This window comes from Amblyomma mixtum, chromosome 2, assembly GCF_055824585.1.
Source record: "Amblyomma mixtum isolate Tamu chromosome 2, ASM5582458v1, whole genome shotgun sequence".
NCBI classification, from domain to species: domain Eukaryota; kingdom Metazoa; phylum Arthropoda; class Arachnida; order Ixodida; family Ixodidae; genus Amblyomma; species Amblyomma mixtum.
This window is the reverse complement of record NC_143013.1, coordinates 89,557,471-89,571,191: the sequence shown is the minus strand read 5'-3', so window position 1 is coordinate 89,571,191 and position 13,721 is coordinate 89,557,471. Positions and strand designations below refer to the sequence as shown.

The following is a 13,721-nucleotide window of genomic DNA, read 5'->3' as shown; positions in this document are numbered from 1 at the left end:
CAGAGCCTGCGATCGGATCTACCATTTAGGCGCCGCGAAGAATCATAACCAGTATGCTGGCTTGGCTTTCCCCGGCAAGCGCACGCATGCGCAATGAAATTTGTCGGATCCGTTTATTCGGGGAACTCAAACGTGCGCTGCTCCCTCCCACAATTCGTCTGAGCGCTAGGACGCCAGCTACAATTCTACTCTGCGCTCAAAGACAGAAGTTTTCAGCAAGACTCTGGAGCCTGTGACGTGGTAAAAATTAAATTTGCATCTACAGGAAAGCGATTTCACCAATTGTCCTACCTCAAGGATCCCTGCACCCACCAACTACCTGGACTAAGTTAATTTCTATGGTGCTGCTGTCAACCTTGTTGGGCAACGTCTAAAGCTTTAAACTCTGTTTAGGATGGAAAGAGGAATTATGGACAGAAACACAACACACTTTATTGAGGAGCAAGAAACAAAAGCTCTCTCTACACAAGTAAAACGGAAGAAAAAAAATCATTCAATCTGCGTCGCCTCTTCTTCGAACTCTCCGTCATCAGCTGTGGCTTCCTGGTACTGTTGGTATTCGGAAACCAGGTCGTTCATGTTAGACTCCGCCTCAGTGAACTCCATTTCGTCCATGCCCTCCCCGGTGTACCAGTGTAGGAAGGCCTTGCGGCGGAACATGGCTGCACAGTAATTTGATAGTAAGCACACATAGTCACACTCCTAAACTGACCCGGAAAATGCGCTGTTCCAGAAAATGGGCACCAAATGGGTACCTATAAAGAAAGCGTGTTTTAAGAACTTCCAGATCAAAGACGGTACTTACCGGTAAACTGCTCGGAGATTCGCTTGAACAGCTCCTGAATGGCTGTACTGTTCCCGATGAAAGTAGCCGACATCTTCAAACCACGAGGCGGTATGTCGCAGACAGCAGTCTTGACGTTGTTCGGAATCCATTCGACGAACGAGCCAGAGTGCTTGTTCTGGATGTTGAGCATCTGGTCATCCACTTCCCGCATGCTCATTCGGCCCCTGAACACTGCAGCCACTGTGAGGTAACGACCCTGGCGAGGATCGCAAGCAGCCATCATGTTTTTCGCGTCGAACATCTGTTGCGTCAGTTCCGGTACAGTCAGAGCCCGGTACTGCTGGCTGCCTCGGGACGTAAGGGGAGCGAAGCCAGGCATGAAGAAGTGGAGGCGCGGAAAGGGAACCATGTTAACGGCCAGTTTGCGTAGATCAGCGTTCAGCTGTCCAGGAAACCTGAAAGGGCGGGGAAGGATCTTAACAAATGTGTACATATATGTCGATATCAGAGAATTCCAATTGCTTAAGTAGACTGGGATATATTCCCGTATGACAATAGCCATTACGAGGGTGATGTATGTAGAACAATATAACCATATAAAATGGTTTTATAATGCGGATAGTTTAGACGATTGCATAAAAGCTGCAGTATTCCGCTATTCACATATGTCTTGCAAACGATTTGGATGGGCTCGAGACTTATCATAAAGAATTACACTGATTTTCTGGCCATTCGGAGTCGATAGTCGAGTACTGCGAAGCCAATATATTCAATTATTCATACCGCCTAGATCAGTTTAGGTCATACTTCGACCGACTTTAAGGCTGCTTCCATGGCGCGAATGTCTCGGGCCACATCGATTACGACAAAGTGTACTTTACGGCATTTAAAGGTAAAAATGGTAAGGAAATACGTCTGCTTAGGGCAAGTATTGGCTTCTGATCCAGATCATGAGAGGGAAATAACTGGAAGAATGTTAGTGGAGCGTATAAGGCAGGTTCTCTCAGATCATGAATGGCAGTTTACCAATATCCCTCCAGAAGTATAAAACAGCTGTATCTTACCGGTACTGACCTATGGGACAAACATGCAGGCTACGAAAAGGGTTCAGCTTAATTTAAGGACAATACAGCAAGCTATGGTAAAAGGATAAATGTAACGTTAAGAGACCGGTTTGGTTTATGGTTTATGGGGATCTAACGTCCCAAAGCGACTAAGGCTATGAGGGACGCCGTAGTGAAGGGCTCCAAGAAATTTCGACCACCTGGGGCTCTGACGTGCACTGACATCGCTCAATGCACGGGCCTCTAGAATTTCGCTCCCATCAAAATTCGACCACCACGGCTGGGTCGAACCCCCGTCTTTTGTGTCAGCAGCCGAGTACCATAATCTCTGAGCCACCGCGGCGGGCTTAAAAGACCGGAAGCGGACAGTGGGTGAGAACAAACGCGGGTTAATGACATCCTAGTCGAAATCAAGAGGCAGAAATGGGCTTGGGAAGTGCATGTAATGCGAAGGCAAAATAACCGCTGGTCCTTAAGGGTAACGGAGTGGATTCCAAGAGAAAGCAAACGTAGCAGGGAGTGGAAGAAAGATGGGCTGATGAGATTGAGAAGTTTGCGGGGATACGGTGGACGCAAGGGCACGGTTAATTGGAAAGCCATGAGAGAGGCCTTTGCCCTGCAGTAGGCGTAGTAAGAGATGATAAAATGAGTAAGAAAGAAGCCTCACCGGCGCTACTACTGTGTAGCGGGTATCGATTAAGGCAGTAGAATTAAGATGTGAAGCCAATCCGGCAGCGTTGGACGCTTTCATGCGGTCGATGGCTGCCACCGCTGTCACTAAATAACACCGCTATGTAATGGGTAGTAGATGGGAATGCGAACCCCCCCTTTAGTCTTGAGGTGTTCGAGCCTAGTTTTCCCACTTCCTGCGTAATGATCAGCATGCTTTTGAAAAAAAGAATTGCGCCTTAGACGACAACCTGCACTGCGGTCGTAGATATGACACATCGCAATCATGCGCACGCTGTGTGCCCCGCTGCTTTCTGAAGAAATATTAATCGTCAACGATGCAAAACACTGCTGAAAACCAAGCAGCATTTTTTATGGTTATTAATAAAGCAAGGATATTTTCGAGCAGATTGGAATAAACTCTCGCGGCTTATTCGACCTGTCGACGTCCGGTAACAAGTAGATTAACTGCGGCAAGTCCCTTAACCCTCTGCCCTCAAACCTAATATCCCATGGTAGTAAAGTTAAAGACGAACACCTACGAGCAGACGTCCCTCAAGCTGAATCATGGGCAAGGCAACTGGGCTTACGGCAGACCTTACCCGAGTAATCTTGTAGTACAGTCAGACCAGACAGTACAACGACTGCCTGCCATCCACAGGCCAGCGGACTAACACAGCGATTAACCAACAACGTTGTCGGCATGCCCTCTTTCTTTGATACAGAAAGATATGTACACATCTCCATGATCTAACACCATCGGGTTCTCTCTGCCCTTCGCCATATGGCCTGAGCGTACTTATGTAAAGCTGCCAGGCTCGCGGCCAAGTGATAGTGATCCTTAGCTGTCTTCAAATGTACACCGATTATCTGGAATCTTCCCGAGGCTTCAGTACAGCGCTGTCTACAAGCGTGGACATTGTGTTTCCCGACAACTGCGAATTGCGCATCGCTGTCGCTACCGCAGAGCTCGTTCTTTTATGGTTACAAGTCTGTCCAAACATCAGTCTTCTTTTCAGTGCATCTGCTGCTTGCCAGTCTGACTGCTGCCGCAGAGAAAAGCTTAAGAGTTCTGCGCCCGTCCCACTCACCGACGTACTGAAACATGCACGACTTACATCGTGGTCCCGATCAACAGACTGGCTCTGTACCTATAAAGAGGCATTACTCAAACTATGTGCCGCGGATCATAATTCCGCTTGTATACGTATACTATAGGCGGAAACTGAACACTCACCGAAGGCATGTGGTCACACCAGACATCGTTGCAGAGACCAAGTGGTTCAGGTCTCCGTATGTGGGAGTCGTGAGCTTCAGCGTCCGGAAGCAGATGTCATAGAGTGCTTCGTTGTCGATGCAGTAGGTCTCGTCGGTGTTCTCCACCAATTGGTGCACAGACAGGGTAGCATTGTACGGCTCGACGACGGTGTCTGAAACCTGCAGAAAGCGAAAGAAGGACGACGATGACCAGATGCAGGCAGGCATCAATTCATATTCTACAAGGACAAAAAAGCAAAAAGAAACGAGGTTTTTTACGTACAGTGGCGATCACATTACCGTGGACACGCTAGAGCGTTCTTTTCGATGTTATTCCGGTACCGACTTGCGCGGTTCGAGAGACCTTCGCCAGTAATAACAGAACGCACGTAGCCGCTGACACGATACAACAACAGGCGACGCTAGATCACGTTAATGACGTGGTGCACCCCAATCGCCGATCACCACCGTTCTACAACGACGTCGAAATTCGGTCCGATGAGCATTCTCACACACACCTTTGGAGAGGGAACTACGCTGTAGGTGTTCATGATGCGATCTGGGTACTCTTCACGGATCTTCGAGATGAGCAGTGTGCCCATGCCGGATCCAGTGCCACCGCCCAGGGAGTGGGTGAGCTGGAATCCCTGCAGGCAGTCGCAGGGCTCCGCTTCCTTGCGCACGACGTCGAGCACCGAGTCCACCAGTTCGGCCCCCTCGGTGTAGTGGCCCTTGGCCCAGTTGTTGCCCGCCCCACTCTGGCCTGAAGGGGCAGATAACAAGAGGCTTATACTTGTACAAGCCATACTGTGAAGAAAATCAGCTCTAGAATATGCAATGAAGGAAAGCCATGCACTCAACTCACAGCACACAGTAGCCAGAAAGGTGCCAAACATGTACTTATGCTACATGATGGACGCAGCAATAGTATAGAATTTTAGCAACACTTCTTGGGCTAGTTGTTAAGGCATGATCTCAGAAGAACCAGCGCAAACGGACAACGGACAAGAATGAAGGAGGCGACACGGACAGAAGCACTGAACTTTAGCTTTAGTTTTCTTGCCGCTTTACTTCTTAGCCTTTCACCTTTTTATGCTTTCGTCGTTTTTAGTTCAAGACAATGTTTCTATCACCGTTGGTTTATGGCACGTTCCTTGTTGGCTGTTCATCTTCGCATTCCTTTCTTTCCTCGATGTGTTATATAGCAAAGAGCTGTGTAGGTTTTTGTTTGCTTGCGCCACTCTTTATATCCTGAGTTATTGTGCATTGGTTTGGTTTGGTTTATGGGGTTTAACGTCCCGAATCGACTCAGGCTATGAGAGACGCCGTAGTGAAGGGCTCCGGAAATTTAGACCACCATGACGCTCTGCTTGTGCGTCATGGTCCCTGGCAGGAGACTGTACAAATACGGTGCACTAGTTTCTTCCGAAATAAAGTTGAAAGTTCAGCGCTTCTGTCTGTGTCGTTCTCCATTCTTCTCCGTTGCCCTTTTTTGCTGGTTTTTCTGAGAGAAGTGTACAGAGGGATACACAGCGCATGACATAGGGAAGGTTAACATCTTGGATAAGTTTGCGACGTTTCAAACAATTCAATAAGTCATGACTCCTATTGTACTCGGCTACAGAACACAATCTCTGCAGCAAGGCACTACGTAAAATGGTTGACAAATGGCACGAGCACAGGAGGCCGTTCTCCGCGGGAGAACATCCTTTGCTGTGTTCTGTGTTATATTTGTTTCTACGATTTTGCTTTATGCTGGATTGCACCCACAGAGGGCCACCTCCCTTTCCGTATGTAATGCGCCACCTGTCTGTTTTCCTGACTGATGTGGAGTAGAGATTGTGTCAAATGCGGATGGGAGCGTTGTAAGAATAGCGCATGTGCTAGCTTTCTCGTTATGTGCTCGTTTCACGGCACACTCCATTCTTGACGAACCACCAAGCTTGCGCGTTAATCTTGGCGACCGAAGTTTCGTAAGAAACTGGTAAGAATGGCTTTATATTGAACTCAAAGGCAATTCATACCGTGGCTGGATTATTTTGACTGCCACACGAACTGGATTGAACTCAGCCAGGAAACGATGCATGTACATTGATATGGGTGCATATTTAGCGTGCGCTGAGAATTTAAATTTGGTCCTTATTGCGCGCTCGCTGCTCTATGGCGTGTTTTAAGATCAGTGGGTGCTAACGTATACGTGTTGCTCCTGAAAACAATGAACAGCCCCTTACCGAACACGAAGTTGTCCGGTCGGAAGAGCTGTCCAAAGGGTCCCGAGCGCACGGCGTCCATGGTTCCCGGCTCCAGGTCGACCAGGATGGCCCGAGGCACGTATTTACCTCCTCAAACAAAAACGAAATATTTTTCAGCGGCAAAGATACCGTACAGTTACTACAAATATATGCATCACAACAAAACAAGCAAAACAAGCAAGAAAGCTAGAGCGCGCCAACACAAGATATGACAGCAAATAAAAGCAGCAATAGCAGACCCCCCTCCCCCACCTTTGAACAGCAGTTTCATCAATATTTAATTGTTTTGGTTTCAGTAGAAAAACCGCACGTTAAGTGCGAGAAAGCGAAATTTAAGTGAATTAAAACGACTACTTCCTTGACGCCCTATTTCGATTCCGCCATTCTGTTTCATATTACCATACGTATAGCGCATTAACTGAACATGGTCCGTCATATACGCAATAACGCAGGCTTCAGAATATATCTGCTAAGCAGGGTGTTATTTTTTGCGCAATTACATTGCACAGCACGCAGCGTCTTAGCATCTCGCCTTCATCGAAATGCGACCGCCGGAGCAAGGATTCGTTTTGGTTTGGTTTATTGGGGTTCAACGTCCCAAAACAACTCAAGCTACAAGAGACGCCGTAGTGAAGGGCTCCGGAAATTTCGACCACCTGGGGTTCTTTAACGTGCACTGACATCGCACAGTACACGGGCCTCTAGAATTTCGCTTTCATCGAAATTCGGCCGCCGCGGACGGGATCGAACCCGCGTCCTTCAGGTCAGCAGCCGAGCGCCGTAACCACTGAGCCACCGCGGCGGGGCAAGCAAGGATTCGATTCCGTGATCGAACCCATAGCCACTTAAGCACAGCTGCAGTATTACACCAGTTGATAGTTTGCGCTCTTTCAGTCTCCCTCGTGTTTTCCTGTGTGTGTCTTTTGTGCGCAATTCGTTCCTACAACATATTAGCAAACATTGCGTTAAAGCTCATTTCCCACTCAAGGCAACGTACGCCACGAAACAGTCGAAGGAACATTGAGAGTATGCCATCGTCAAGCCTGCCGAGGGAATTAAAGGCCGTCACAAATGTTGTGAACATTTTTAGCCATTGAGAAAATGCCCCTTTTATGAAGGGGCTTTAAACTGAGCTCTGCGAGACTGCAGGCAATAGGACCCGTACACTTACAGTGGCATAAAATGCCGCGCCTCGGCGCGTTCGTACTCTGACTAATGAAAAATGCTCGATCAGTCTTACAACGCAACGCTAGAAAAGCCAGGGCCTGCCGCTTAAAAAATGCGTCGCTAAGAAGCCGGATGCTTCCATTGTGTCAAACCGCGGCACGGCGCGCTCCACGCGAGGGCAAAACTTCCAATTGAAATTATCGTCCGAAACATAGGAAGACACGTACCGGAGGCCTCGTTGTAGTAGACATTGATGCGCTCCAACTGGAGGTCCGAATCGCCATGGTACGCCCCGCTGGGATCGATGCCGTGCTCATCGGAAATCACCTCCCAAAACTGCAAAGGGCAAAGGCATCATTAATCAGCGTGGTGTCGGATAGCGCAGTGACAACCATCAAAGCACACTTAATGACTAGAATTCACTCCGAACAAGAAATAACTTCAAAGGCCTTAAACGTCGTAGTTGCAACCGGTCCCTCTTCTCAACTGGCGTTGCGAGGTCCATGGCCAGCATCAATTCTGCCAGTTCATATGTATTCCTGATGGCTAAACCCACACGGGGCCGAACACGAAATAACTTCAAAGGTCTTAAACGTCGTAGTTGCTACCGATGCCTCTTCTCAACTGGCGTTGTGAGGTTCATCGCCCACATCAATTCTGCCGAGTCATGCATCTTCCCGATGGCTAAACCCGCGCAGGGCCTAAAAGCACTTCAGGCCATTGAATCCCGTCAGCCACCCCAGCAGGGGGAAAGAGTCCCTTTAAAGAATCAGTGCCCTCCGCCCCATCCCTTTTGTGGTAGTCAGTGGACGTAAGACGGCTAATGTCTCATCTCCGCCAAGGCCGAAGATGAAGGCTCAAGTAGATGCCATAAAGCAACAAGAGTTGTTACAACGCTCGTAAAAAGGCAGCAGCAAAAAAAATGTCAACGCGAAACCAAAGGTCAAGGACCAGAGATTCGACATTCTCTGGAGGCACAACGTTGTCCTACACAAAGTAGCCAAGACTAAGTACAAAAGCAACGCGGCTACTACCAGCCACGACTTCGCACACAAGTCAAATGGTTGACCCCGTAGCCTGACACGAGATTCTAGAACACGGTGTTAAGGACGCAACGCAATTGCCAACGTCAAACGCTCCGGAACAGGCTCTCGGAACGAAAGAAAGTCGCGATCCCGTGAGCCGCGAAATAGCCCGAGGCGGAAGAAGTGGCTTACCTTCGCTCCAATCTGGTTTCCACATTGGCCTGCCTGGATGTGCACAATCTCGCGCATGTTGGAAGCCACTCCGAGACTCAGCTGCCAAGGTGCCAACTGCCAGCTCGGATCAGGGGTCCGCGTATTTGTAGCCTTGCGCCGCAACACCGCTCACTTCTTCCTCAGCTGTGCTCTTGCGTGTACACGTGGCGACTTAATAGCGGCTGAGAAAGCGCCACAGCCTGTTTCTGGCAATGTAAATCCGTTTCTGAGGTCGTTTATAAGACCTTTCGTTCACGCACTGGATGCCGTGTAAAGGATACGCGCCGTACAAAGCGAACTACTTCTCGTTTCGGAAAGCGTACGGCCGAATGGGGCGCCACAACTGGCTGCAGGGGCTCACGCGGCTGCTTCTACTTTCTTTTCTCAGTGCTCGAAACTGTTTGCGCGTGAGGAAGAGCAGGAGGAAAATCTTTGGATTTCTGCGAGCTTATGGGTGGCATCCTCATTCCAGGGCTCCACCGAACTGCGAGAGAGAACTTATGATGTGTAGTTGTCGTTGACACCAGTAAACATGGCACATATCTGCGCTGTGGGATTGGGCAAGGTTTGTTGCTGAATGCCAAGGAGAATCATATAGGTATATGCAAGAAAACGAAAGGCATGAGGCGAAGTAGAATTGTGAAACGATCTAAGCTATAAAAAAATAACAACTGAAGAAAAATGAAAACAATTTTTATGTTTCAGGAATAAAAAGAAAAAAATATTTTTAGACATGCGGAAGAATTTTGAATACAGTTAACAAGGTAACGTTCCAGTTGCAATAATGTAGTCGTGAAGATATCCGAAAAGCCTACTTAACCCGAATCCCTTGGGGATCACCCCGAGCAAGAGATGAGCTGGGTGTAACACAAGGAGGGAACGCTAACCTCGAAAAAGAGACCTCTAGATGAGATTTTCTCTGAAGTGTGAACCGCCGGGAAGAGAGGAGAAAATGTCTGTTTGCTTCGTTCCCTGCATGTGTCACAGTTTTGTAGGATCGAACCCACATCTGCATAAATACAAAATATCTAGGCGGGGGATTCTGAATTGCGGAAGCGTCATTGACACCATACACAGCCTTGGTTTACATGACAGGACATTCCAAAGGTACTTGTGCTGAAGATGCTACGATTTGAGCTAAGAATCACGTATTCTGGATGAAATATGCAGCAGGGCTCCCAGTGCCCCGCTGAGGGGCACTGGTAGCTGACTTTGTCAATAAATCAGCCATCTCGTTAAAATGGATATCCGCATGACCAGGAATATCACAGTGTGTGGGACACCGATCTTAAGGGAACGATTCAAAAGAGCGTTTCGTGAAGTTTCGAGAGAGGCTAAAGCTGAGAGGCAGTCTGCAAGGATGAGAACCTTTGATATACTGCATACCTCAAAGTGTTGAGAAGGGCAAAACCAATGGCCAAACACTCGGGAAGGAATAAGGAGCGCAATCAGATATACGGATGGAGTAGTTCCATGTCAGATCCTGGAATATAACCATCCCAATAGCCGCCTTGAAGTCTGCAGCTTCTTCCCTTATATTTGCTGCGTTTCGAAGCGTAGTCGTCCGTTCATTTCTGGTATTCCAATCTAACTGACTTTATTTCGTCTGGGGTTACGTACCCCCAGAAGGTGGAGCCCTTAGTCCAGGGCCCCGTTAGCTGTTGCAAACCGGCTTACCCGGTCGATCAGTCAGCGCTGGCCACCCAGGTCAGTGCTCTGGAAACGGCGGCTTTCCACTGGGAGGAGGAGGGAATGGGTGAGGACTTGGGAGGCTGAATTGGGGATTTGGGGCATTCCCATTAATTTAGGTTAATTTAGCCCAAGCGGAACGGCAAAGTCGGTGGGGCAAGTCCGGTATGTGGTACATCGTGTAAACCCACCTTAACAGAACATAGGAGGAAACAAGTTGGAGTCTTCCTCCACAAACATGGATATCTGCATCAAGCGAAAAAGAATGCATTTGCACTTTCCCCATCCTGTACACCAAGACAAGTGCTTAAAATAATTTCCTTTAACTTAAGCATCAGGTTCCAGTTGCAAAAAAAGGCATGATTAACAGCATTTTGTAACGCTGGCAGGTTGAGTGCGATTTGAAAAGATAGCAAGCGCTGTTTTCGGCCTCACTGTGCCCTACATTGTTCGATAACTTGATCAAATATGCTGAGGATTTGTCGAGAAAACATGACTGGGACCCCTGTCTCGTGAAATTCTGTATATACGATCTTAGCAGAGTTTAGAGTATGTTGCTCAGCTTATGCATTGCTCTCCACGTTAAAGGTACCGAGGTGCCCAATGATGGCTGAGACGTTCCACTTGTCCAACCAGGAACAGTTCTAACGATACTCACGCCGTGTAAAAACGAAGGGAATACACAAGAAGGGACGAGCGCAATGGTTTTGTCGTAATGTCTTCCCTTCTGCCGTAATATGGGATTACGCTTTGCGATATGATATTTACACTTCGACATGTATACCCCTATCCCGATCTGCGCTGGAGGAGGAGCTGATTTATGATCAACTATCTGAGGTTGTTGTTGATCTCACAGGCTGACAACTAACACCCCTTCGGGGGGATCAGCTCATAATCCGGTGAAGACCATGTAATGCGTAACAAAAGTACCTTCGAATATTTAAGGCAAAATTGAGTTTTTCGAGATGAACGCATCGCGGAAAGATGCAAACTTCGTCTTCTTCATCTTTGGGTGAATCCTGAGGTAGCCGTTTATAAATAAACAATGATCGAATTGTTCATTTACGCAATTGAGTGTAAGTGAAGAAATGTTATTTGACTCATTCATTTGTTGTGCTTCCCCAAATGAAGCTTCAGAATTTTCATACGCTCGATATGGTTTGGGTTTTTCAGCGAATGGAACAAGGAAAACGCTGCTGGCGAGGATAACGAGCGTAGTGGGCGTCGTAATATCTAATCTGTAGCATATTTTATAGCCATGAGATGCCTGGAATTTTCTGTACACCGAGAAAGAAACTTATTTATTTATATATGTTGGCATCCAGACAGGGGCTTTAATAGAGGCGAGGGGCGAACAATAATTTATATGTTACCATCAAGACCAGGAAATTTTACAGAGGCGAGGGGCAGAAATTCTGTAACACCGTATTTATTGGCATACATTCTGCGGACTATACGGTTTTAAAAGTTGAAATTTTGTGATTTTCGAACCATCTGTAAATACAGAATGTACGGATATTTTTTTTTTCTTTTTCAGTACCGCAGATTGTGGCATAAAATTCGCGACGCTTACTCTGTTTTTCTTATACTTCAGCTGTACCAAATGTAATTCTATGGGCGGTTCGCACACCTGACTCTGCCAGGCTATGTAACGGGTGCGAACAATCTAGTAATTTTTTTGCAGCAAAATTGAGCGCTCGGACTATACACAGTGTGCAGAGTGTATACTGAAAAAGACGGCACAACATTAAACATTCAGCAAGTTCCACTCCAGAAGTGCGCAGGTTGTCGTTGAATTCTGTGTTACACTGCAGCGACCGGAATGTCATATGCCCGAGAAACTTCTAACAATTGCCGACGGCAGAAGACGGTATCAATCCTTGGCGGTAATCTCTGGCTTACAAACAACCAGTCGTAAGGGAACAAGCGGCCATTCAGCAGGAAAGATTTCCAAATATTTCGCCATGAAGGTACTAACTGACAACCCCACACCATCACATGGGTTTCAGGACACGCCGTACTCACCGGAAACCAAATCACAAACGCCACAGCTAGCGACCACACTAATCGAGCGGCGGTCGCCAAAGTAGGAACCGATCCGGTAGAAATTTCCGATGACATAGCTGAGTCTTTCAGGAGCATCGGGAAGCGTTTCCCTATCCAACATGCAAAACTAAGCAGGAAGAAGTCGGTCCGCTCGAGGCAACTGCAGACGCCTTCCCAAACCTCTTTATTCTTAATAAAATCCACCCAGCCATATTCCGAGACACGTGTCTTTTGTGCGGAGACAGACCATCACTGTACCACACAACATGGGGCAGTCAGAAAATCACAGCAGTCCCACACATACAGAATCCCACCCAGGCGCAGTCGGAGACCGCGCTGTCCAGCGAAGACCTGGACGACAAAGTCCTGTTGGTCGACCGGGCATGCCTTGCTGGCGTGACCTCTGGAGGCCTGGACTAAGGGACCCGCCCGCTGGACTCGACATCGAATACTGTCGAGAGCAAATAAAGTTTTCACTCAATCATGCATTGCTCAATCACAGCGCGGGATCGAAGCACTGCCGGTGTTAACGAACTATAGTGCTCATGAGTAACCATATGCCTCGTTCTTTCCCTACGATACGTAGTGCCAGCAGTACGGTATTCATTTGAAAAAGAAGGAGAGCTAGGGAGGTGTAGGTTGCCTAAACTTGCTTGTGGGGCACGTGCACGGCATGAGGCGCGATTAAAACTGAAGGGCTTTGGGGTGAAAATCATAGAAAACACACAAACACACACACAAGTAGTATGAGCAAAAGGTAGAGGAGTTAAGTAGAGACTGTTTACAATCAATATAAGAAACGCACAAGCGCACAGACGTGTGTTGTGTGCTTCTTCTCTATGTGATCGTGTTTCTTCGCTGCATTTATGATCAAGGAAGTAAACGGCTACGCTGATGCTGGGTATTTCAGGTAAGTATGACCAAGCTTTAACGAAAACGACCCGCTCCATAGTTGGATACAACTTAAGTCTGCGGTGAAGCTCCGTCCACATTCAGGACCGTCGAACAGAAATTCTCTACGATAAAAAAGTGCGTTGTTGAAACCTTTCTTGCATACCTAAATAAGAAGCTTGTCACAAGAAAAAAAGTTATAAGCTCTAGAGTTTCGATACCTGACTTGTTTAAGATAGTCAAACATTAAAAAGCTGACTTCGTTTACTATCACGACCAGCCAGTGGAGTAATACAGAACGCGGCGGTCCGTGGCCCAGTGTTAGCAACTGCTGTTTTTTTTTTTAAGTTTTACTATAGGAGTCAATTAGCCCACATTTGTTGTGCAATCGATTAATGTATCTTAGTTTGGGCTGGGCGGTTATTCATCATGCAAAGTGGCAGAGCAAAAGAAGCGGGGACAGCAAAGAAATATATTCCGAACGACAGGCGCTGAACTGCCACCTCGATTTTACTGAAAACCAGGCCACATTTTACGCACGCTGAGCTGTCACATGACCAGCTATCAGGAAAAGAATCTGGCTGCGCATCCAGTACCATCACAACACTCATCATTTTATCACATTACCCCATTGAACCTCAGACCAGAAACATGCGACCAA

General features: G+C 47.5%; 1 protein-coding gene across 1 annotated transcript; it reads right to left on the bottom strand.

Annotated features, from left to right (window-relative positions):
- Nucleotides 1-489: 489 nt before the first annotated feature.
- On the bottom strand, nucleotides 490-8,470 carry LOC149360093 (tubulin beta-1 chain-like). Its single transcript, XM_089567783.1, has 7 exons — nucleotides 8,414-8,470; nucleotides 7,424-7,532; nucleotides 6,009-6,119; nucleotides 4,296-4,540; nucleotides 3,758-3,957; nucleotides 806-1,242; nucleotides 490-662 (listed from the first exon to the last, which is right to left on the bottom strand). The coding sequence occupies exons 1-7, from the start codon at nucleotides 8,468-8,470 to the stop codon at nucleotides 490-492; spliced, it is 1,332 nt and encodes a 443-aa protein (XP_089423909.1).
- Between the last annotated feature and the right edge of the window lie 5,251 nt (nucleotides 8,471-13,721).